The sequence below is a fragment of the Anomaloglossus baeobatrachus genome, chromosome 3 (assembly GCF_048569485.1).
Source record: "Anomaloglossus baeobatrachus isolate aAnoBae1 chromosome 3, aAnoBae1.hap1, whole genome shotgun sequence".
Classification (NCBI taxonomy): domain Eukaryota; kingdom Metazoa; phylum Chordata; class Amphibia; order Anura; family Aromobatidae; genus Anomaloglossus; species Anomaloglossus baeobatrachus.
In genome coordinates, this window is record NC_134355.1 from 403,066,701 (window position 1) to 403,090,879 (window position 24,179).

The 24,179-nt window shown below is 42.6% G+C and overlaps 1 protein-coding gene across 5 annotated transcripts in view; it reads left to right on the forward strand.

Annotated features, from left to right (window-relative positions):
* RAB23 (RAB23, member RAS oncogene family) overlaps positions 1 to 24,179 on the forward strand; it is an 84,257-nt gene that overhangs the window by 28,936 nt on the left and 31,142 nt on the right. For 4 of the 5 annotated variants that reach the window (XM_075340265.1, XM_075340264.1, XM_075340266.1 and 1 more), the window contains exons 2-4: positions 10,002 to 10,196; positions 14,787 to 14,872; positions 23,448 to 23,604. In XM_075340265.1, the coding sequence (XP_075196380.1) occupies positions 10,042 to 10,196; positions 14,787 to 14,872; positions 23,448 to 23,604 (398 nt within the window). In that variant the 5' untranslated portion in view covers positions 10,002 to 10,041. Of the gene's footprint in view, positions 1 to 9,965; positions 10,197 to 14,786; positions 14,873 to 23,447; positions 23,605 to 24,179 lie in introns of all 5 variants that reach the window. The other variant, XM_075340267.1, reaches the window with a different exon arrangement.

Here is a 24,179-nt window from a genome sequence, read left to right on the forward strand (position 1 = left end):
CTTTACCTTCCCACCAACGCCACTTGGGCGGGTTGCAAAAAGTGGCTAAAACGCTTAATAAAATTGGTGCTCTACATCACCCTATTTTTAATACTAAATCTTTTCCACTGTGTTAATGGAGCCTAATGCGGGCGTCACACGGGACGATAAATCGTGCGATTGCATAAGCGATCGCACCCGCCACTGTTGTTTGTGCGTCACAGGCAATTTGTTGCCCGTGGCGCACAGTCGTTTACCCCCGTCACACGTACTTGCCTGCCGGACGACCTCGCTGTGGGCGGCGAACATCCTCTTCCTGAAGGGGGAGGGACGTTCGACATCATAGTGACGTCACACAGCCGCCGGCCAATAGAAGTGGAGGGGCGGAGATAAGCGGGACGTAAACATCCCGCCAACCTCCTTCCTTCCGCATTTCCGGCGGGACGCAGGTAAGCTGTGTTCGTTGTTCCCGGGGTGTCACACGGAGTGACGTGTGCTGCCATAAGAACGACGAACAACCGGAGCACAGAAGGAGGAACGACTTTATGAAAATGAACGACGTGTCAACGAGCATCGATAAGGTGAGTATTTTTGCTCGTTCAGTCGTTCCGAGGTGTCACACGGTACGATATGTCTGACGATGCCAGATGTGCGTCACTAACGACGTGACCCCGACGACATATCGCCCGATATATCGTACCGTGTGACGCCCGCATAAGGGTGCGTGCCCACGATCGGTGTTTGCAGCGTTTTTGGATGCAGAGTGTTTTTGCTGCTTCCAAAATGCTGCGATATACAGTACAAGCATAGTGGATGGGATTTCTAGAAACTCCATGCCCACTGTGCATGTACTGCTCGCAGCATAAACTGACCTGCGGTGAGGCTTTCTAAGCCGCAGCATGTCAATTTTTTGCTGCAGAGTCGCAAGCGTTTTCTGTAGGGAGAACACAAGCGAGAGACCGCAGCACACTTAACCCTGATTGTGGGTACAGGCAGCTGTGGTCTTCTGCGGAGGAGACTCGTGGACCAGCAGGGCAGGACCAGCGGGTCCTGATCGTGGGCACATACCATAAAGGGCCATTTAGACAATCTAGTAATCAGTAACGAGCATTTGTTGGGTGATAGGATCGTTCTTGCCAGCATTAATATTCCTTCTCTTTAGCTCATCGCCTGATGTAACAGGACATGTGCTCGCGGTAATGATATTCTCTGCACACAGAACAATCATATTAATTGTTCAGTGTGTGTATAGAATTCTGATTGGCCTATCTAAATAAGACATTAATTCAAAGCCAATTATTTTCTATGTAGCCAATTAGCCGTCATTTACCGGCTGTGGTCAGCTGGTGTAAATGTGCCATAAGGCCACGTGCACACATTCATTATTTGGTGAGGTTTTTACCTCTGTATTTGTAAGACAAAACCAGGAGTGGGTGATAAATACAGAAGTGGTGCAGTGTATCTATTATACTTTTCCTCTGATTGTTCCACTCCTGGTTTTGGCTACAAATACTGAGAAAAACTCACCAAATACTCAATGTGTGCATGTGGCCTAAGAGGAACTCCTTGCAACCATTTTCCATTGTGACTAAGAAGTGAGGGTCCCAAGTGGTGTTCTCTTTCCTAATAATAAAGTATTTAAAAATAGGTTTTGTAACCCAGACAAATGAATAACAAAAATATAGATATTTAAAATAAAGATATTTAATGTGCTGGTTACATACATGTGCAGTACTATTGGGCAGATTGACTAATGCGTTTGCTTGAAAATAAGCCCTAGAGTTTACAGGATTTTTGGAGTAAGCTTGAAATATATAAGCGCTACTCCAAAAATAAGTCCTAGTTACAGTCAGTGCCAGCATTGCGGGGAGTCAAACTGCGCAATTTCTCAGGGACCCACTCTCTCATAGGGACCCCAATATTTGCATTCCGAGGTTAAGATTGTTTAAAGGGAACCAATCACCAAGATTTTCGTATATAACCTAAAACGAGTGCTATACTGGCACTATCAGGCTGAGTCAATACATACCTGTAGTGGTCAGCTCAGATGTGTAGGTTTTGAAATCCAAGAAAGTAAAGTTTTATACAATTAGCTGCTTTTTGAGTGACAGCCGCAAAGGAGCAGATAATGTATTCATAGTTATCCCCTCCCCCTGTTAGAATTAGCATAAATATTATACAAACGACTCACTTTGTTGCAAGACCTGTGTGAGGTCATACCCATGTGACCTGGTATCCAGCTTTGTTGGCTGAGGCCCCGCCCCTTCTGGTCACATGGGTATGACCTCACCACAGGTCCTGCTAGACAAAGTGAGTTGTTTGTATAATACTTATGCTAATTCTAACAGGGGGAGGGGATAACTATGAATACATTATCTGCTCCATTGCAACTGCCACTCAACAAGCAGCTGATTTTATAAACTTTACTCTTTTGGATTTCAAAGTATAGCACTGGCTTTAGGTTATATATGAAATTCCTGGTGATTGGTTCCCTTTAAGGACTTTTGACTTCAAAGTCATGTGTCCAAAGGTCTCTTAATTGAAGGAGTCTAAAAGAACTGAACAGGAGAAGAGCTGGACACAGAACTGGCACTAGGGGGATGGGAGAGCAAAGTGAAAAATGTCACACAATGGCGCTCTGTGTGATAACGAACAGTTCTAGCAATATATTCCACATTTATGTCCACTCGAGGCTGGCTTACCTTACGCTTCCTTCTTTTGTGCCAATAAACCATTCTAATGAATGAATATGCTGTATTCTCCTAATCTGCCTAGGCTTCTTTTCTAGACAAAGGCTAAGGCATTGGAATCCATTACTGAAGGTGCCCTCTTCATGGAAATCTGCCCCCATTATAATGTCGCATGGTGGCTCAGTGATTAGCGCTGTGCCTTGCAGCGACCTGGGAGAAAATCCAACCAAGGCCAACACCTGCATGGTGTTTGTATGGTCCCCTCCAGTGTAGTGTTTGCATGGGCTTCCTCCCACACTCCAAACACATACCGATAGGGAATTAATCATAATAAGGGGATGTGCACATATTTAGCACTAGGTGCAGAAATTTCTGCATCAATTCTGTGTGTGCGCACAGGTCATATACACTGGGAACCTCTTGGGTAGATTTTCCTCCTTTATTAGACGGCTGTGGTCGCTGTGACATCCCCTTGCTTTTGGTATTTGATGTTTTCTATTGCATGGTCTATTCCTCACAGTACCTTTGGTAACATAATAGGAATGTACAGCGCAGGCCCACACTTTCCATTGCCATGTTTAGTCTACGCTGTGATATTTATGCTCCGGTAAGATGTCAGTACAGTGATACATGGGCCAGATGCTTCATTCTGCAGAACAGGATTCTCTAAAGTAATATTTCATTACAATAGAGCTCCTTTTCTTCCAGTTATTGTATTTACTCCGCTATGTTCATATAATGGCCTATTGTTTTGCGTCTATCATATACCGTACTAGTTGTAAATTGTATTTTTCAATTCAATATAACAAAACTTATTACATTATACATATCTCCACACTAGGGCAAAATGACATGCAGTAATTGTCCATACCAATCAGTCATGTTCCAAATTCTAACTTTTCCAAGATCCTATTGTTATTAGAAATGAAAGCATCAATCTGACTTGTGTTATATAACTGCTCCTTATGGCCTTAAAGTCTCCTTGCACGTAAAGGTTTTTTTTTGGTTTTTTTTTTAGTCATCGACATCTATAGCATGATAGATTTTCTCCCAGAGAAGTGGTCAGTATAGTAAATGGGAGATGCAGAAATGGACGAATTTCCTCAATTGGATGCTCCATTTACTTTAATATTTACAGAACTGTGCAAAAGTCTTAGGCAGGCGTAGGAAGAAATGCTGCAAAGTAAATAGAAGTGGTTATAGTTTTATTCTTTATCAATTAACAAGATGCAAAGTGAATGAACAAAAGAGATATTTAATTCACATCTGTATTTGGGGTGATTTCCCCCTCCCCCACCCCAGAGCTGCACCAATTCTTTTAGGTACACTTGCACAAAGTTAGGAATTTTGTAGAATTCTAGTCAGGGTGTATGAGAACCAAATATGCATAATGGGTGATAATAATCGTTATTTTCATGTGTAGGTTATAACAGCTATGTAGGAGGCTTAAAATGTGTCTGTCACCCTCAAAATGCATTTTAAATTGGCTATATAGTGTTGTAAGGGCCTTAGCCCCTATAACACTCATAGTATCACTGTACCTGTTACTAGTACAGTGCCTGAGAAAATAACTTTTAATTCATGTAAAATTGAGGGGGCTCATGTGATGTCACAACCTCACGTGAGCCCCAGGAATGCAAGTGCCAACACCGCTGGAACAGCGCAGGAGTTTAGTATTAGTTTTTTTTAGTTTAATTAGGGGAAACCTGGAATGCGAAGGTGTTGTCTTCATAGTGGATAACTCCTTTAAGTTATTTTCTCAGGCACTGTACCAATAATCGGTCCAGAATTAGTATGGTTATTATAGGGGCTAAGTCCTTTACAACACGGTATAGCCCAGTTAATATGCATTTTGGTAGTGACTAACACCCTTCAAAAAACTAGGTGAAGAACAGCCAAACTCTGCTATAAAGGTGAGGTTGTGGAAGACCGTTTTATGTCACAGATCATACACCATGGCACGATTGAGCACAGCAAAAAGTCACAAGGTAGTTATACTGCATCGGCAATGTGTCTCCTAGGCAGAGATTTCAAAGCTGACTGTGATTTCATGATCTGCTGTTCAAGCTCTTTTGAAGAAGCACCAGGAAATCAGTAATGTTGAGAAACATTGCCAAAAGTGGTTGGCCAACAAATCTTATTGGAGCAGATGAGACTTGCAGCAGTTTCATCAGCTCAGTGGGGACCCAGCTACACTCATCTACTGTTTGGGAAAAGTCTGACTAGAAGAGGTTTTCATGGAAGAATTTCGGCAAACAACCAAACTTTCAACATGGAAACAAGGCCAAGCAGCTCAACTATGCACGGCAACATAAGAGCTGGAAAATGGCAGCAGCTGCTCTGGATTGAGAAGTGAAAATCTGAAATATTTGGCTGTAACAGAAGGGAGTTTGTTTGCCAAAGAACTGGAGAGCGATACAATAATGAGTTTCTGCAGGTAACTGTAAAGTGGACGTTCCTTGCAAGTTTGGGGCTGCATTCCAGCAACTGGATTTGGTGATTTGATCTGGATTAATGGTGTCTTCATTGGCTGTATTTCTCAACAATCACTGTCATTAAGAACTTTAAACATAAAGAAGAATAAGATGTCCTTGAAGTGATGATATGGCCCCAGAGAGCCCTGATATCGAGTCTTTGTGGGATTACATGAAGAGACAGACCGCATTGCACAAGCCTACACACATGGTCAAAATTGTTGGTACGCCTCGTCTAAAGCCTGCTGTACACGAGACGATAGATTGTGCGATAGCACAATCGATCGTACCCGCCCCCGTCTTTTTTGCGTCACAGGCATGGCACACAAACTCGTTTAACCCCCGTCACAAGTACTTACCTTCCGGACGACCTCACTGTGGGCGACGAACGTCCACTTCCTGGAGTGGGCGGGACGTTCGGTGTCACAGCGATGGCAGACGGCCAATAGAAGCGGAGGGGCGGAGATGAGCCCCTAATGGCGGAGATGAGCTTAATGGAAGGAAGGACCTCCTCCCTTGCATTAAGCCGTCAGGTGCCGCGGGAGGCAGGTAAAGCTGCTGTTCATCGTTCCCGTGGTGTCACACGGAGCAACATGTGATGCCACGGAAACGATGAACAACCGCCGCCATTTTAATTAAACAATTTTATGAAACCTAGCGACGACTCACGATTTGAGAGCGATACTGCGTCACTAGGAGGTGTCACACGAAACCACGTCGTGCGGTATGCCGGATGTGCGTCACGAAAACCCTGACCCCCCCAACGACATATCGCACAATCTATCGTCTCGTGTAAAGCCCGCTTAATGAAAGAAAAACCCAACATGGTCAGAGAAATATCTTGAATCTGACAAAAGTAATAATAAATTAAACATTTTTGAAAATTAATAAATGAAAGTCAGACATTGCTGCTTTTCAGCTTCCACAGAATTAAAAAAAAAAAAAATAAATAAAACTCATGAAATAGGCCTGGCCAGAAATGATGTTTCCTTAACTTAATATTTGGATGCATAACCTTTTGAGGCAATCGCTGCAATCAAACAATTCCTGTAACTATCAATTAGACTTTTGCACCTCTCAACAGGTATCTTGGCGCACTCCTCAAGAGCAAACTGCTCCAGTTGTCTCGTGTTTGAAGCTTGCCTTTTCCAAATGGCATGTTTCAGCGCTTTCCAAGAATGCTCAATAGGATTTAGGTCAGGGCTCATAGAAGGCCACTTCTGAATAGTCCAATGTTTTCCTCTTAGCTGTGTGTTTTGGGTCATTATCCTGTTGCAAGACCTATGACCTGTGTCTGAGACCAAGCTTTCTGACACCGGGCAGCACATTTATCTCTAGAATCCCTTGCGGTTCAACACCTCACTTCCGGATCACATGTGCGTCTCATCACCAGTCACGCACATGGGACCGGCTGTGGCCGCTGCTGGCGCATGCGCGGATTGACTCCTGTGGTCTCTCGGCGCATGGCTTCCGGCGTTCCACGGTCCGGTCCTGGATTTCCCCTACAGGTGGCCCTTGTCAAGCAATTAGGCACCTTTAAATAGACCTCACTTCCTGCTGTCATGTGCACCGCAGGTAACACACGGGTATCCATCGTCACATCGGAGTCTCTCCATTACAAGGTATAGATTGGTCTTCTTTTGTCATACTGGCTATGATCTGTCTTTCAACTCATTCTTTGCCTTATCCTCTCAGGAATCCATCCCTTCCTTCCAGTCACATTATCCCCTGACTCAGAATTGTCTGGGCCCACTATCTAATAGGATTAAGGTTTGTTATCCATTATAACAAGTTTGTTTTTGTGCTTATAGTCCCATTGATAGACTTATATCCCCATACTTTTATGTATTCACAGACTATAGCATTAGGCTTCTTACACCCTTCGGGTACTGGCCTGATTTCCATAAAATAAAAGAATTTTTTCACACTAGTCCGATCAAGTGGTATGTGTACTTTCACTATGCCATATGCTCTCCCCATTCACGATGATAGTACTAATATAGTAACTATTTTTCATGTTCATAGATCACATTAGTTACCAGTCCAGCGTTCTGATACTTGTGGAAAAACACATGTCAGTTTGGCAGCCCTGCTCCTACCACATACTATTTGATTAGGTATGTACAGATCTATAGCAGTCACACTTAGTCCCTCATACCTGTATAATAAAGTTCAATAGTTCTCATACTTTGCAAACCTTTCTTCCCTTTCCATAGCATTACATAACCGATTCTTCCAGTCAGCTATCTTCACATTACCTGTGCGCAACCTACCGGTTCTTTGATGTTTACAAAGGTATTTTCGTCACTCTTCTTTCAGTGATGGAAGACAGTGCCTTTTTCTCCTTTTTTTTTTTTTTCTTCTTTCTTTCTTCTTCTTTTCCCCGTTCTTTTCTTCTTCCTCCTCTTTCTCTTGTCCTCTTTCTCCTTCTTTCTTGTTCTTTTCATCCTATATTACCTTCACTCGTTCTCTTTCTTGCCTCATGGTAACTATTTCCCTTCTCTGTGTCTAGCACATCTCTGTTCCCCTATATCTCATTACTGCCCATATCCTAGTCTCTTACGTTGCCCATACCTTCTATTCTTCATTATAGCCGGTTCTAGTATTCTCTAACTTGTCTATTTTAGGCAGTCGTGTAGATCATGAAGTCTCCGTCCATTTGAGTAGTTACTCGAATGCATATTTTCTTTCATATCCGTATAGGTATGTCCTATGTTTCTTACATTGATCACAGTTAGGGTGGTCTTCTTCTCAAGTGTTACAAACCTTCTCTTGTACATACCATTTCAGTGACAGAGCATTGTGATATAATGTTTCTTATGTCTAAATTTTCTTTGAGAATCTAATATCAGTGTTTATATGCTTGTTGACGCCAGTTTATTTCTTCAAATGAGATTTTCATATCGCAAGACATATATGTTATATGTATTTCTATATATGTACTAACTGTGTCCTTTTCTTTCTGTAAATTTGCATCATAGACTATCTCTGAGGAAGGCCTATATGTGAAGGCCGATACGTCAGATTTAATTTTTGGTCCTTTGCATCAATAAAACAAGCGAACTGAAGTTCAAATATCATTGTTTCAGACTCTCATTTTTCTTGTGTGCCCGAGTTACCTTTTGCCACTAGAATCCCTTTATAGTCTTGAGATTTCATTGTACCCTGCACAGATTCAAGACACCCTGTGCCAGATGCAGCAAAGCAGCCCCAGAACATAACAGAGCCTCCTCCATGTTTTACAGTAGGGACAGTGTTCTTTTCATGATATGCTTAATTTTTCCATCTGTGAACATAGAGCTGATGTGCCTTGCCAAAAAGTTAGATTTTTGTCTCATCTGTCCATAGGATATTCTGCCAGAAGCTTTGTGGCTTGTCAACATGTAGTTTGGCAAATTCCAGTCTGGATTTTTTAGGTTGTGTGTTTTGTTGGGTTTTTTTTGTTTTTGTTTTTTAACAATGGTCTCATTGGTTGTCTCCCACGAACTCCACTTTGGCTCAACCAAGGACGGATAGTGTGATCTGACAATGATGTTCCTTGCGCTTGAACCTTTAATCTCTTTATAAGTTTTTCTGGTCTGTTTTGTTACCATTCGTATTATCCGGCTCTTTGGTTTGTCATCAATGTTCCTACTAAGGCCACGTCCAGGGCGGTTGGCTACAGTCCCATGGATCTTAAATTTCTGAATAATATGTGCAACTGTAGACACAGCAACATGAAGCTGCTTGGAGATGGTCTTATAACCTTTACTTTTAACATGCTAGTCTATAATTTTCTTTCTACTCTCCTGAGACAACTCTTTCCGTCGCTTCCACTGGTCTGTATTGAGTTTGGTACACACTATGTCCACAGCACAGTGAGTATCTGTAGCCCTACATACAGGCCCACTGACTGATTAAAAGATTGTAGACACCTGTGATGCTAATTGGTGGACACACCTCGATTTAACATGTCCCTTTTGTCACATTATTTTCAAGGCTACCATCATTTCTGTCCAGGCCTATTTCATGAGTTTTATTTTTTTTCATTTGTTTTAAATTCTGTGGAAGCAGAAAAGCAATGTCTGACTTTCATTTGTTCATTTTCATAGATTTTTTTTATTACTTTTGTCAGTTTCAAGTTATTCTGTGACCATTGTGGGTTTTTCTTTCATTAAACGAGGGGTACCAACATTTTTGACCATGTGTACGTCTTCAGAAGACCTGTGGTTAGTTCTGCAAGATCTTTGGAACAACCTCTGCTGAATTCTTTAAACAACTGCATGGAAATGTACCTAGATGAATTGATAATGTTTTCAAGGCAAACGGTGGTCACACCAAATGTTATTTTGATGTAGATTTTTCTTTTGTTCATTCACTTCGCATTTTGTCAATCAATATAAAAAGTGTTATTAGTTTTTTGTGGTTTTTTTTTTGTTTTTTTTTTTTTTTTAAATTCTTACCTTCTTTTTTCCTCACCTACCTAAAACTTTTGCAAAGTTCTATACATATTAATGTATATGTGGTTCACCGGTTTCCATGGCTTTGTGGGTAGAGGGGGGGAAAAAACGAACTGGGGTTCCCTCTTCTATTGATCAATGGGGTCTAACCAGTGGGATTCCCACAGATCATACTCTTTGACCTTTCCAGTAGGCTGGAGTCCTCCCTATAATGGAATGACTAATGCTGCTCATGTGTAAAGAGCCGAGCTGCAGGACCCAGTCCCATAGATGAGTGGCACTTTGTCAGAAGCTGCAGTGGAGGGACTGTGGGGTGCCAACACTGTATTTTGTAGATTTATTAATCACTTTTACAATCTTTTGATTTTTGTTTCTTGCATTAGGATTGTGTACACTCGACTATTCTCCTTTTTCTCCAGGCTGAAGTCATTCAAGTGTGGTGAACGTCAAACAAGCAAGATGTTGGAAGAGGATATGGAGGTGGCCATTAAGGTGGTGGTGGTTGGGAATGGTGCCGTAGGTAAATCAAGTATGATTCAGAGGTACTGCAAGGGAATATTCACAAAGGATTATAAGAAAACCATTGGCGTGGACTTCCTAGAAAGGCAAATCCAGTAAGTATTACTTTTAACATTGTTCTTGGTTATCGTTTCCTATATGGTATTAAATCCATTTGTTGACCTATCTAAATAATGTTGTTTGTATCGCTCTTTTGAGTTAACATATCTTTAGTGCACTATTATTGTCACTTGCGTAGCAAATAAGTGCAGCAGAAGAGCACATGTATGATAAACTAATCCACACAGCACCCCTGTGTCACGGGTGACAGACAGTCGTGTGGTGTCCGGCAATAGACGTTCTCAGCGTTTGGCTGCGAAAAATGCTCCCTTACTTTCTATTATTCCTGCTGTCAGTATTCAGTCTACTAGGTATCTTCTCTGCTGGCTTTTCATCCATTTCCCTTTAGGACCCAGGGGAGCTCCTCTTCCCTTCAGCTGGTAATCATCTATATTTCCCCTTGGGTTTTTTACTCTCATTTTGCCTGGACTTGTGCTGGTGATATTCAGTTCCTTCACAAGCTCTGGATGCAAGCAGGTGTCTTGCACTCATCAGTAGGATCGTTGCTGCTCTTTACTGAACTTCTTATGGAGTCGTCTAGAGAAGTTGTTTTCCCTTGTTTGTTATCCCTGAGTGTCCTTTAGTGCCTAGTGGGGTTGACGTAGAGCTCATCCCATCCACTCCCTACCTAGGGCCTGATTAGGGTCAGGTATCCAGCTCGGCGCATAGGTTCTGCACCTATCTAGGGTGGTGAGGGAACTCAGGCTCCAGAGGTTTGTTTGGTCAGTTGTCACCATCTCCCACTTCCCTAGACACAGGGTTTCCCTTTCAGTGTTCACTTGGTACTTAGCATGACACCCTAGCTGTGGTTTTGGAGGAGTGGAGAACAGCTACATGAACAAAAACATAAACCATCAAAAACTCCGCAGCAAGTCACCATAGTGAAATCAACAATCAAAAATCCTCAATCATGAGCCGGCATAAAACACTCAAAAAAGGGGGATAGTGACCATGACAATTATATAAGAAAAAAATGCTACATTTTATTAATGAATATGTTAATAGGTTCAATTTACATAATAAAACAATTGCTGGACAAAATTATTCCCTTATTTTTAGCAGCAGTAAGACCGGAAAATAAAGTGCATAGTGCCAAAACCAGTCATTTTATATTGCCTAATAATAAATTATATATTATCAAAAAATAAATATACCAGTGATAAGTTATAAGGTGCTAGATGGGATTAAAGTAGTTTCTAAATATAAAAGCGATCTTATTCTATATCTCATGTATGCATTAAATTTGCAAAAGAGATTCGCTACCGTAATGAGTGGTACTGTTTGCTGTATACCTTAACGCGCGTTTCGTACATTAGTCTTCCTCGGGGCGCTCAGCTTCATGAAGGAAAACCTATTGGTCTAAGTGTTATCTATGAGACCACAAACTGCTTGCCTTTCAGTTACGTGTGTGTGTGTGTGTGTGTGTGTGTGTGTGTGTGTGTGTGTGTGTGTGATGCAGGTATATGTATTTTATTTTTTTTTCCACGATTATCTTTACCCTCCCCTCTGGTAACTTACATCACACATCACTGTGCAGCTCTGCTCTTACTATCAGCCAGTCTCCCGATATCTCCCCCTGTTCTGTGCTGAGAAACAGCTATTATCAGGAGACTGACTGGTAACAGCAGGGAGCTGTGCCCTGATGTGTGCAGCAATGTCCCAGAGGGGAGGGGGAGCAGTGAGGAGCAGCTCCAGTCACTCTAAATTACAAATGTTGTAAGAATAATAGAACTGCACTGGGCATCTAATCTTTATAGCTTGAGTGCAGGAACAGTACAACATTTTTTTTTTTTATCTTCCCGAGTACCCGTTTAAGTTTGGCTTCACACCTTCTAAGTGTCGCTGTACAAAGCAGAATGAATTAACAGAATCTGTCAGTGAGCTTATAATGACAGAGTCTCTGTCTTGACTTTTAACTTATTCTGCAACAAAAATACAGTGCAAAATAGAGATTTTAATAGCCAGGAGGTCTAAATATATATAAAGTTTACTACAAATAAGGGTTTTAGACAAAAAAAAATAATGAATTCAATTTAAAAAAAAGAAAAAAAAAGCTCGAAAGTTGTCTATATCCTTAAAGGGGAACTATCCTCTAATGTACCTTTCCATGTGTGTACATGAGGTACAACAGTAGTTGAGGTCATTATAGTAATTTGTATAATATTTATCCTGTGTTTTTCACCAATTTTCCCCTCTGCAAGTACTATCCCTAATTTTCAATTGACTCAGACCTAGTGGGTAGCAACTATTTACTAAGATGTCACCCATAAAATAAAAACAGAGGGATTACTGTTGATTTCCATTCTGTAGCACACCTATAGAAACAGCAGAAGAATGGAGAAAATTACCCAGTAGTTCTGAGCAATGTAGCTGTGAAACCAGCCCTGAGATACATTAGCTAGAGTCTGCACTATATGATTCTCTGACTATGCTACTCCTGCCTCTTAGGCCTAGGACACACGGTGAGAAAAACGGTGCGAGTAGAATATGATAAAACATCACATTCCACTCGGACCAATATTACTCTATGGGTCCGCTCCCATGAACGATTATTTTCTCAGCCAGAATCTGACTGAGAAAACAGTCGCAGCATGCTGCGAATGGAATGCGATCCTGTTCCACTCTAACCCATACAAGTCTATGGGGCGAGAGAAACATCGCACTGCTCTCGCGTGACACCGGTGTACCGCAAGTGCAGTGTGATGTTTCTCTCACGATCAGTGCGATCAGCTGGCAACGAAGGAGATAGGGAGATAAATCCCTCCCTCCCCTCCGCAGCTGTGCTCTGATCGCACGATCAGACCACAGTCGCATGATCCTCGCATGACACTCTGCTCCCGCTGTGCTGCGAGCGTGTACTGAGTGTCTTGCGAGGACTCGCACATAACCCCGTGTGGCCTCAGGCTTACTTGCAGTTCAATATGCTGTGTAACCTAATGCTTCACTGTGCTACTTGTCTGTCTTGGGTTGACCAAGACAAATTTGAGCTGTGGTTTGTTTTTTGTTTTTTTGGGTTTCCCCCCCCCCCACATGTGATTGATAAGTTCAGGAGGCAGGGTGGACAGTGAGACATGGCTCATAAGTGGAGAAAGAAGCATTGATTCATAAGATATAATACAAAAATGATTATATTCACTTGTGCTATTGATATCCGCAAACTTTGTCAAAAGCAGAATTCCCATTTAAAGAAATTAGCATATAGTAATTAATGAGATGCTTACTTTTCCCTGTTCTCTGCAAGTTAGACTTGTGAAAGTAAATGTTTGACTGGCTGCTATGTGCTAACTGCATTTTTCTGCTATTTTCAGCATGTTTATAATTGCCTTATATCGCTGCCCTACTAAACTTGGCAATGCGTGTCCTTCACATCTTGTGTAAATGATCCACAGGGAGTTTATAAATGTCACAAAAGTGTCCTTTTTAGGTTAATGCTGGTAGCAAATGAAGTGTGCGTCTGATACAGGTAAAATTAAGAACAATGAGCCCTTCCTAAACACTAAGCGTAAAAATTAGAAATTATTCTGATCTGCATTTCCTATTGCTAATGGGGTATTCCAGTCGCTAAAAAAAGATAACTGACCCACTAGATAAGGGATAATTGTTAATCCAGAGTGGTCTGCCGAAACACCCATCGATTGCTAGAAAGGGGAGAATCCTGTCCACCGGTTTTGCCCTGAGTAAGAGTGTAGTCAGAAACAGTGGAGGGGCTCATGGTGCATGCTCCCTGCTGCTCCACTCAAGATTTGACACTGGTGAAAATAGCTGAGCGCTGTGATCACTATAGTCAGTCCAGTGGACCAAGATGAGCGCTAGAGTAGCTCCATTCAACTCCTCATGGCCATGGTCTTGCTTTCGGCAGAACACTGGACATAATTAGTGGTGATCATTGGGAAATGGATGCTCACTGATCTAATAAATATCGCCTCCCCAGTGGATCATTTTTATAGACTGGAATATCCCTTTAATTTTTATTTGATGTATGATAGCAGAACATCCACCAAGTCATCATGTGAGCTGAAAGTGATCCATTCTCTGCTCCTGTCATCACCGTTTCTGGAATGGAGGTCCTTCAGAAGATCTGCAGTCTTATGATTCTCCTGTTACGTTCTATTCAGTTTCTAATTCCTAACCTTTATTTGTTTGTAGATCTTACAGTTTTATATTCCCTTCCCTCATACTGACCATCAGCTAATGCTAACAGAAGAGCGCCATCTGCGCACCCCAGGGGCTTCGGCCTCGTGTACCAGCACAGTGTTTTCTGATCCTCTCCTGGTTTTATTTGCATTACATTTAGCAGTAGCTGGCCTCAGTGTATTAAGAAGATAATGAGCTGATTTGTACTAAAGCTGCTCCGTGCTTCTGTGGACTGGCCCCAGAGAGCTCATCAGAGAACGCCTTGTCCGTGTACACTCATTACACCCCTCTTTCTGGAGGATGACGGTTTAATTAGACCTAATGACCCAAGTAATGTTCAGGCGAACCAAAATCATGTAAAAACACATGAGATCAGAGTGATGAGAGCATTGTAAACCCTCTGAAGTTGTGTGACTAATTCCTTCACGTAGTGGTTGTGTTTTGTCTTATAGGATAAATGATGAAGATGTTCGCCTTATGTTATGGGACACGGCTGGTCAGGAGGAGTTTGATGCCATCACAAAAGCTTATTACAGGGGTATGTATGACCTGATCATTTTTCACTCAAAATGGCTGGAAACACATCTGGCAACAAATGTTTGGTAGATCCCTCTAAACACCAGGTCACTGGTCAGATGATGGGTTTACTTGGAATTTTGCCAGTATTTTAGTTCTATCTTGCTTCAGGAAAAAGTGAGTAACAAGCAGTATGCCGACACAGTACTGCTCCTTCAGGTCCGCTTTCCCAGGCTCCTGAATGGAAACTCTAATGCGGGCTTCACACTGTACGATCTAGCGATCGTACCCGCCCCCGTCGTTTGTGCGTCACGGGCAATTAGTTGCCCGTGGCGCACAAAGTCGTTAAACTGCTGTCACACGTACTTACCTGCTGAGCGACCTCGCTGTGGGCGGCGAATATCCTCTTCCTGAAGGGGGAGGGACGTTCGGCGTCACAGCGACGTCACACAGTGGCCGGCCAATAGAAGCGGAGGGGCGGAGATGAGCGGGACGTAAATATCCCGCCCACCTCCTTCCTTCCACATTGCCTGCGGGAGCCGCGGGACGCAGGTAAGCTGTGTTCATCGTCCCCGAGGTGTCACACAGTGCGATGTGTGCTACCCCAGGTACGATGAACAACCAGCGCAAAGTAGAATAAACCATTTTTTAAAAAATGAGCGACCTGTACACGATTCGCGATTCGTAACCGATATGCGATCGTTTACAGACGCTCATAGGTGTCACACGGGACAACATCGCAAGCGATGCCGGATGGGCGTCACGAAAACTGTGACCCCCCCAACGACATATCGCACGACAGATCGTCTCGTGTGACGCCCGCATTAGGCTGCGTTCCCACAATCCGGATCAGTTGAGTTTTGACGCAGCAAAATGTCTGCACCATCTCCGCACCTTAGTTTAAGTGCATTTTGTGTGCATTTTTGACCCTACGTTTTTGTCTATTTGGTGTGTCATCTTTTCAATAAAGCTGTTTTGTTTTTGAAACTTCCTGCTATTGACATTATTAGGTGCGGATTACATGCGGTTTTGATGCGTTTCCGCGCTGTAAATTCACCAAAAAATGCATGCGTGTCTTTTTACCTGTGGATTTTCTGCATCTAATGCAAGTCTATGGGTAGAATCCACACAGAAAACTGAGCATTACCCAAAAGAAATTGACATATTGCAGAATTAAATGACACACTGCAGGTCAGTTTATACAGTGTTAAAAAAGAAAAAGCACAGTGGAGATTTCTATTAATCCCATCCACTTTCCTTGTACAGTAAAACACAGCGTTTTAGATACACTGCATCCAGAACACGAGTAACACTGATCGTGGGACTGTACCCTTACCTGTAATAAATTGACACATTTGAAGACACATTTACTAACCAAATCTTTCCGATTATTAGATGATATAGAAGCAGACACAGTAGGATTTGATCCTAAATTAAGCAATTGCTTGCGGTTATAAACCCTTAAATGGGATCCTTAGATGAAATCTCATGTCCATTGTGCTTTTTTTTTTCTTTTTCTACTCAAGAGTAAACTCACATGTGATGTGTGTTTCCGAGCCGCAGCATGCCAATTTCTCTTGCGGGTACGCAGTCTTTTGTGTGGAGCTTCCAAATAACATTGCATTAGATGCAGTAAATCCGGAGATTACGAAAAAAACACTTGCGTTGTAAATGCGTTTATGCACCTACAAAATGCATGTAAACAAACTTTTTCGCTATCCATAAAGTTGCTTGACAGGAAGCGGAACAAACACGAAGTAATGGCCCACCCCGTATATAATATACACTTGCACCCTTTGATTCCTTCATGCGGCACTAAAGTGTGTTTAGCCTGGTTTAACCTAATGAATAAAAAGAAAAGGACATGGGGTCCCACCTTTTTTGATAAACAGCAAGGGTAAAGTAGACAGCAACAGGCTGATATTATCAGGCTGAGAAAATCCATGGTTAGTGAGCCCTTCCCAGCCTAAAAATTGCAGCCTCCAGCTGCCCCAGAAGTGGCGCATCACATTAGATGCGTCAATTCTGGAGCTTTGCCTCTGTTCTTGCCGATGTCCTGGTGCAGTGACAGTGTGGGTAATAGTATTTGGGGTTGATGTCACCTCTGTAGTGTCAGCTGCAACACGCCCTGGTGTTCGTAATGGAGAGGTGTCTATCAGACACCTCCATTACTAACCCAGTAAGTATAGAGATAATAAAACACAATCAAAAATATTTTATTTTACAAACACGCCCCGACTCTTGCCCTGGTTCACCAATATATTTAAAACAAAAAACCATAGAGATTAGAAGTACTCCACCGAATCCAACGTAGTCCACAAATGGGAACCTGTAAGATATAAAAAGAGGGAGATAAATAAAAAGAAGATATTGTCCTTCATTCACCAATTTATTATGGAAAGATAAAACTCGCAGCTCCAACATAGTCCATGGCATTTCCACGTTGTCCACCGGTTCTGTGATAAGCAGGGATGACATCAGTTAGGTGACCCCTCGTGAGACATTCTGCGTCTTGCGCTTCCCTCTGTGTGACTTGGCGAGAGCGATGATGACCCGTATAGTTACCTCATCACTTCTCGTGAGCGTTGTCAGGTATCACAGAGTGAAGACTGACAGAGAGGGACCTTTTGAAGCTTTTTTTTTTTTTCTCAGATCGAGGCTCCATTGGTTGTACTAGAATCAGTGGACGTCGTGGGATTGCCATGGACTACATTGGAGCAACAGGGATTATTTTTTTAATAATAAATTGGTGAACGAGAGTTAGTATCTTGCCTTTCAGATTTCCATTTGTGGACTTTGTTGGATTCGGTGGACAACTCTGGATCTGCATGGTTCTTTGTTTTGTTTGGGTTTTTTTTTTTTTATAAATTGGTGAACCAGAGCTAGAGTTGGACTTTTGTTTTGTTTTTTGTTTTTGTTTTTTTTTTTTTTTAAATAGTGTGTATGTGTTGTTTTTATTTTATTTATTTATTTATTTATTTATTTATTTTGTTTGCTTGTTTTCACTTACTGGGTCAGTAATGTGGGTGTCTGATAGACCTCTCTCATTGACTAACCCCTTTGCTTGATGCCAGCTGACATTACACAGCTGACATCAACCTCAACTACTATTACCCCAATTGCCACTAAACCAGGGAAAAGCCAAGGCGAACCGTGAGAATTGATGCATCTAATGTGATGTACCACTTCTGGGGCAGTTGCGGGCTGGTATTTTTAGGCTGAGCTGGACCCAATAATATTCAGCCTTCCCAGCCTGATAATATGAGCTCACATTTGTCTGCTTTACCTTGCCTGTTTATCAAAAATAAGGGGAATCCCATGTCGTTTTTTAAATTAATTTATTAAGTTAAACCAGGCAAAACACCCTTTAGCACTACATGAAATGCGCTAAAGTGTGCAAGTGTATAATATGTAGGGTGGGTGGGACATTTTGTTAGTTTTGGCCAACTTCCTGTTTGTTCTGCCTCATGTCTTTCAAACAACTTTGAGATAAAAAAAAGCAAGGAAAAAAGCAAGTGATCGTGTGCAGATAGCCTAACAGATGCAAATAACAGCAACGGAGAATCAGCGCTAAACCTGGGGGCAGGAGGAAAGCTTTTTTTTTTTCTCATAGAACAAATTGCAGCTGAACACAAGTGCTTTCTAAAAGGGGACAAGGCCTTTAAATTATCTCTTTTAGTTGTTAAACTGGTTTTGGCTATATGTACTGTAATTCCATATTTTTATAGTCCTTGGAAGGGTACATTGACACAAACCAGATAAGCAACGGGTTTTCCAGGCGGAAAATCTGCTGTGTATTACAGTATTGTTGATGAGTTTTTTTAAAAAAAAAAAAAAGTCATCCACATATTGTAGAACAAATCTGCAGCTGTGAATTAGACATTAATGTGGATGTTACCATTTAACTCTACAGAATCCATTTTGCCGGTGTAAAAAAAACCCAAAACAATACTGTTGGACATGCCTTTTCAGCTCTCACAACTGTTGTGACACAAGAGGAAAATCTGCACAAGGGAAATTACAGGTCCAGTGTTTGCCACACATTGTGCGTGATCTGAAGTGCTAGAGCAATGCGGTAAGGCCTAAGCCACACGGCGAGAAAAACGGTGCGAGTGGAGTGCGATAAAAATCACATTCCACTCGGACCAATATTAGCCTGTGTGTCAGCACACATGAGCGATTATTTTCTCAGCCCTAATCGGACCAAGAAAACAATCGCAGCATGCTGCGACTGTAGGGCGAGACTTTCTCTCGCACCCATTCAAGTCTATGGGGCAAGAGAAAAATCGCTCTGCACTTGCGGTACACCGGTGTACTGTGAGTGCAGAGCGAGAATTGTAATAGCCGGCTATGGAGGAGAGAGGGAGATAAATCCCTCCCTCCCCTCCTCCGCAGCACAAGCCCGCCCCCCGCAGTTGAGGTTCGCTCGCACGGTTGGACCTCAGTCGCAGGGACACTCGCATGAGACTCGGCTCTGCTGTACTGCCAGCGTGAGCCAAGTGTCATGCGAGGGGTTCGCAGTAATCCCCGTATGGCCCCAGCCTTCATGTCGTACGATGCGGCAGTGAAATGTGAATCACTAAGGCTTGTTTGCATGGGTTTCCTCCAGGTACTCCAGTTTCCTCCCCACTCCAAAAACAAAATAATAGGAAATGTATATGCTGAGGACAGTGAGGATCATGTTTGTACAGCGTCTTGGAAACTAATGGCGCTATATAAGCAAATAAAATAAAGTCTTGGGGGATAGGCTTAGTGCAGTCAGAGGCTCGGTGTTGTGGCTTAGTAGCTGCTTTGATTCTTTGTAATGATACAAGTAACTCACAGGAGAGCTTAGCTGCCTTCTGTAGGGATACAGTAATTATCATAAGCAATGAATCATCCGCTTTATGGAAAATCCCAACCTCAAAATAAAGGCACAAGACGCCTCTACAAATCATTCTAAAAAGTATGTGAGGAAAAACACAAGGGTTGGTTTTTTTTTTTTTTGTTTTTTTTTAATGTGTTGATTTCGGGTTTATGCCAACACCATTATCATATTGATGATACGATGCATTACGACAGTTTGTATGTGATCCAGTGTTAGTACCATGGCTGCACAGCAACTGCCTGTAGGCACAGAAGTGTATGCGTCCTGGGTTCAGAGAGGTCTAGTGCGCATGACTGGAAGTGCCGTGGACGTCTGATCATGCGCACTGGACTAAACCCGACGTCTGAGGCGGTGACAACGGACACAGGTACGCGCGTCACCACTAATGGTGCTAGGCAATGCGCATTGAATAGAATATTAAAATGCCCCTGTGGGCGTGCGAACATGCTAAGAGGGTGGACTAGTCGGGGGATATAACGCCCTTGCGACTAGTCCCTGTGCTCATTAGCATATCATAAAAGATCTTTAGAGATACTCTTCTAAAGATCTCTTTATCTATGCTACTATATGCTGGGACAGTTAGGCAGAAATTGGGAATATGCACCCAGAACTGTTCGTGGTCCTGGGTGCGTATTGCACCTTACAGGTTCCCTTCAAATTTTTCTTGTTGAACTAGAGCCACGACGTAATAGTGTCTGCAGACTGCAAGAGTGTTTTGTTTGTTTGTTTTTTTTTTGCTTCGTCTCTCCGTTCTAGAGATGTTAGCAGTCAAAGTATTGGTGCCTAATGAATTACCTTTTTTACGTCCAGGTAGGTGGGTATTATCAGATGGCATCTCTTATAAGAAGTACACGCCCCCAGTGAAAACTATCCGATAACACTCACTTGGACGTAACAAAAGTTAACTCATTAGGTGCCAATAGTTTGTTGCTAATATCTCCATAACAGAGAGGTGAAATTAAAAAAAAAAAAAAATGTTTTATTCCACTCTGCAGCCACTAGTACATCTTAGGTACAGGTCAGTATGAAAAATGTGGTGAAAGGTCTTCTGCTAGTTGTTGTATTTGACAAGTTCTAGCATAGTTACTATTATGTATCACATGGGTGTAGATGACATCTGTAGATCCAGCGTGCGGCTCCGCTGTATTGAAGGGGGTTTCCACTACAGTGATATTGACCAATCAGCTCTTACCGGCTCCATCAGTGTCCGGAGCAGAACACCACTGCCCCCTCAGTTTAGTGGCCACTACTGGGTACTGCAGATCAGCTCTTATTTGGAGCTTTTATTAATGTGACTATTCTGTAGTAAGCTTCAGATCATTATCCTCAAATCTCCTTACTAATGCTGTCCTTTGGGATTTTCTAGCTGCATGGCCAGGATAATCCTACCTGTTCACATGTATAATAAGAGAATTATTTTGGGAAGAAAACACCAAGGAAACACACAATATCGTGATTGGGATTGTCACTTTGTCTTCTTCTCGCTTGGTTGTATTCCCACTGCCTTACAAAGTGCAGTTATCCTCCACATAGAGAAACGGACAAAGCATTCTCTGGACCTGCATGAATATCACAAAGAGATTAGAAGGCATTGCTGTTTGTGCCATCGCCATTTACATAGAAACACATGAAAATAGTACCTCATTTACAAGTAAAGACCGGGAGGCAGTACTTTCTGTGCCTCCTTTCTCTATTAGAGTAGAGGATGAACTGCCCAATTGATAAGATGACAACCACAATACACAGATACCCAAGCGCAAAGATGGGGTCACCTTACTGTCATGTGTAAGAGCGGGAGGCCATGGCACAGCAGCAACATAAGGGGTGGATTATAGATGAAAAAAATATAGTTAATATAAAGTGTAACTAAAGTTGGGTACAATTTCTTTATATTTTGTAGTGGTTTATATTCCCTGCAGATCTGTGTGACTGGTTGTCCTGAGATCCCCCCTCCACTGATCGCTTACTTCTGTGTGGTCCTTTGAGGACCCCCACTGGTTTGATATTAACTACCTAAGGGGCACTTTGCACACTACGACATCGCAGGTGCGATATTGGTGGGGTCAAATCGAAAGTGACGCACATCCGGCGTTGCTGTCGATATCTGAGTGTGTAAATCCTTTTTGATACGATTAACGAGCGCAAAAGAGTTGTAATCGTATCATCGGTGTAGTGTCCGACATTTTCATAATTTCGCTGCAGCGACGGTACGATGTTGTTCCTCGTTCCCCTGCGGCAGCACACATCGCTGTGTGAGAAGCCGCAGGAGCGAGGAACATCAGCGTACCTGCGTCCTGCAGCTCACGCCGGCTATGCGGAAGGACGGAGGTGCGCAGGATGTTTACGTCCCACTCATCTCCGCCCCTCCACTGCTATTGGCCGCCTGCCGTGTGACGCCGCACGACCCGCGCCCTTAGGAAGGAGGCGGTTCGCCGGCCAGAGCGATGTCGCAGGGCAGGTAAGTGCATGTGAAGCTGCCGCAGCGATAATGTTCGGTACGACAGCAATCACAAGATATCGCTGCTGGGGCAGGGACTATCGCGCTCGGCATCGCAAGCATCGGCTTGCGATGTCGTAGTGTGCAAAGTACCCCTAAGGATAGGTAACAAATATTATATGACCAGAGAACCTCCTTAATGCATTGATTGGACTTTATAGAGGCATATTTAACCTTAGACAGTGGAGACTTGACCAGGCACTCTACAAATGTGCCTAATGTATCATAGAGGTTCATGTTTGGTAAATTTGGCTCATCTTTACACTGTCTACTTCAAATTTATACCACTAATTACTTGGCTTACTTTGTACCCAAAATTTGTTGTAATTTTTGGCGCACAGGGCAAACGTCTTAGGCTATGTGCGCACGTGTGCGTAATGCATGCGTCCTGCGTCCCCTGCACAGTCTATGGAGATTGTGCAGGGGCCGTGCGCACGTGGCGTCTTGGAGCGCAGCGCTTCGGCTGCTGCCCGAAGCGCTGCGTTCTAAGAAGTGACATGTCACTTCTTCCGTGCGCTTTGCCGGCAGCTCCTGCTCTGTCTATGGCAGGTGCTGCAGGCAGAGCGCATGGAATCGGCTTTTTTTTTTTCTACGGACATTTTCTGCAGCCATTTGAAGCGCACGTGTGCTCTTCAGATCGCTGCAGAAAATTCTGCAGTGACTGTACGCAACGTGCGCACATAGCCTTAGTCGGACAGGGCAAAGGGTCCTATTCTGGTGGATTAGGACACATTTTTTCAGGGAATTGCTCATCTAGAGTGGCCGTGCAATTCACAGCTACTATGAAGGGCATGAAATAGGCACACCGGCTGCTGCAGATCCTGTCAGTGATCAATGGATGAAGTGAGCGAGGAAAAGGGGTTAATTCCGCACATCCATGTACATCTGTGATTTTTCTTCCTGAAGGAGTAAAAATTCCGAAACGCCTAGAAAAATAAAATCACGTTATTGCTCTCAATCGGATCTCCTCTTTATTCTACACGGCTGCATGGAATTAACCCTTTTTCCTCTCTTGCTTCATCCATAAAACACAATAAAAATAGTGTATTTCATGAGACAGATATTTTGGGGGCTTTTTTTGCATAAATTGCACCAGATTTCGAGTGCATTAAGTTTGATAAATCTCCCGCACTGAATAGCTATAGTCGTGGGGACCGATATATAGCTGTTTCTTTATATTTTGCGACATGCACTATGATTTATGACTAATTAGATGAATATATTATTTCCAAGGGGCCCAAGCTTGTGTGCTGGTATTTTCTACAACGGATAGGGAGTCATTTGAAGCGGTGCCCAGCTGGAAAGAGAAGGTGATGGCTGAAGTTGGAGATATTCCTACAGTTCTTGTTCAGAATAAGATAGACCTACTGGACGACACTGTTATTAAGAAGTAAGTCACCATTCTTGTCCATCAGCATTGTCTGATATGGTTGATCGTCTCCATTCAAATTGAAGTCACAGTCGTACAAACCCCAAGTTCTATATCAGTCCGAGATTTTTTTTTAAAAAAAAAAAAGGTTCTTCAAGTGTGAATATTTAAAGATGCGGCGTTTTCTGTTATTGAAATTGCATGTATTTTTGGCAATCACTTTTTTGGATTAGCATTCAGTCATATACAGTGCCTTGCGGAATTATTTGTAGGACACAATTGTGAAGTCAAACAAAATGTATTGCTTATTTTAAACTTTTGTAAAAAAGAATAAACTGAAAATTGTTGCGTATAATATAATTCGACCCCTTTAAGTTAATACTTTGTAGTGTCACCATTTGCTGCGATTACAGCTGCAAGTCGCTTGTATGTGTCTATCAGTTTTGCACATCGAGAGACTGAAATTCTTGCCCATTCTTCCTTTGCAAACAGCTGGAGCTGAGTGAGGTTGGATGGAGAGTGTTTGTGAACAGCAGTTTTCAGCTCTTTCCACAGATTCTCTATTGGATTCAGGTCTGGACTGTGACTTGGCCATT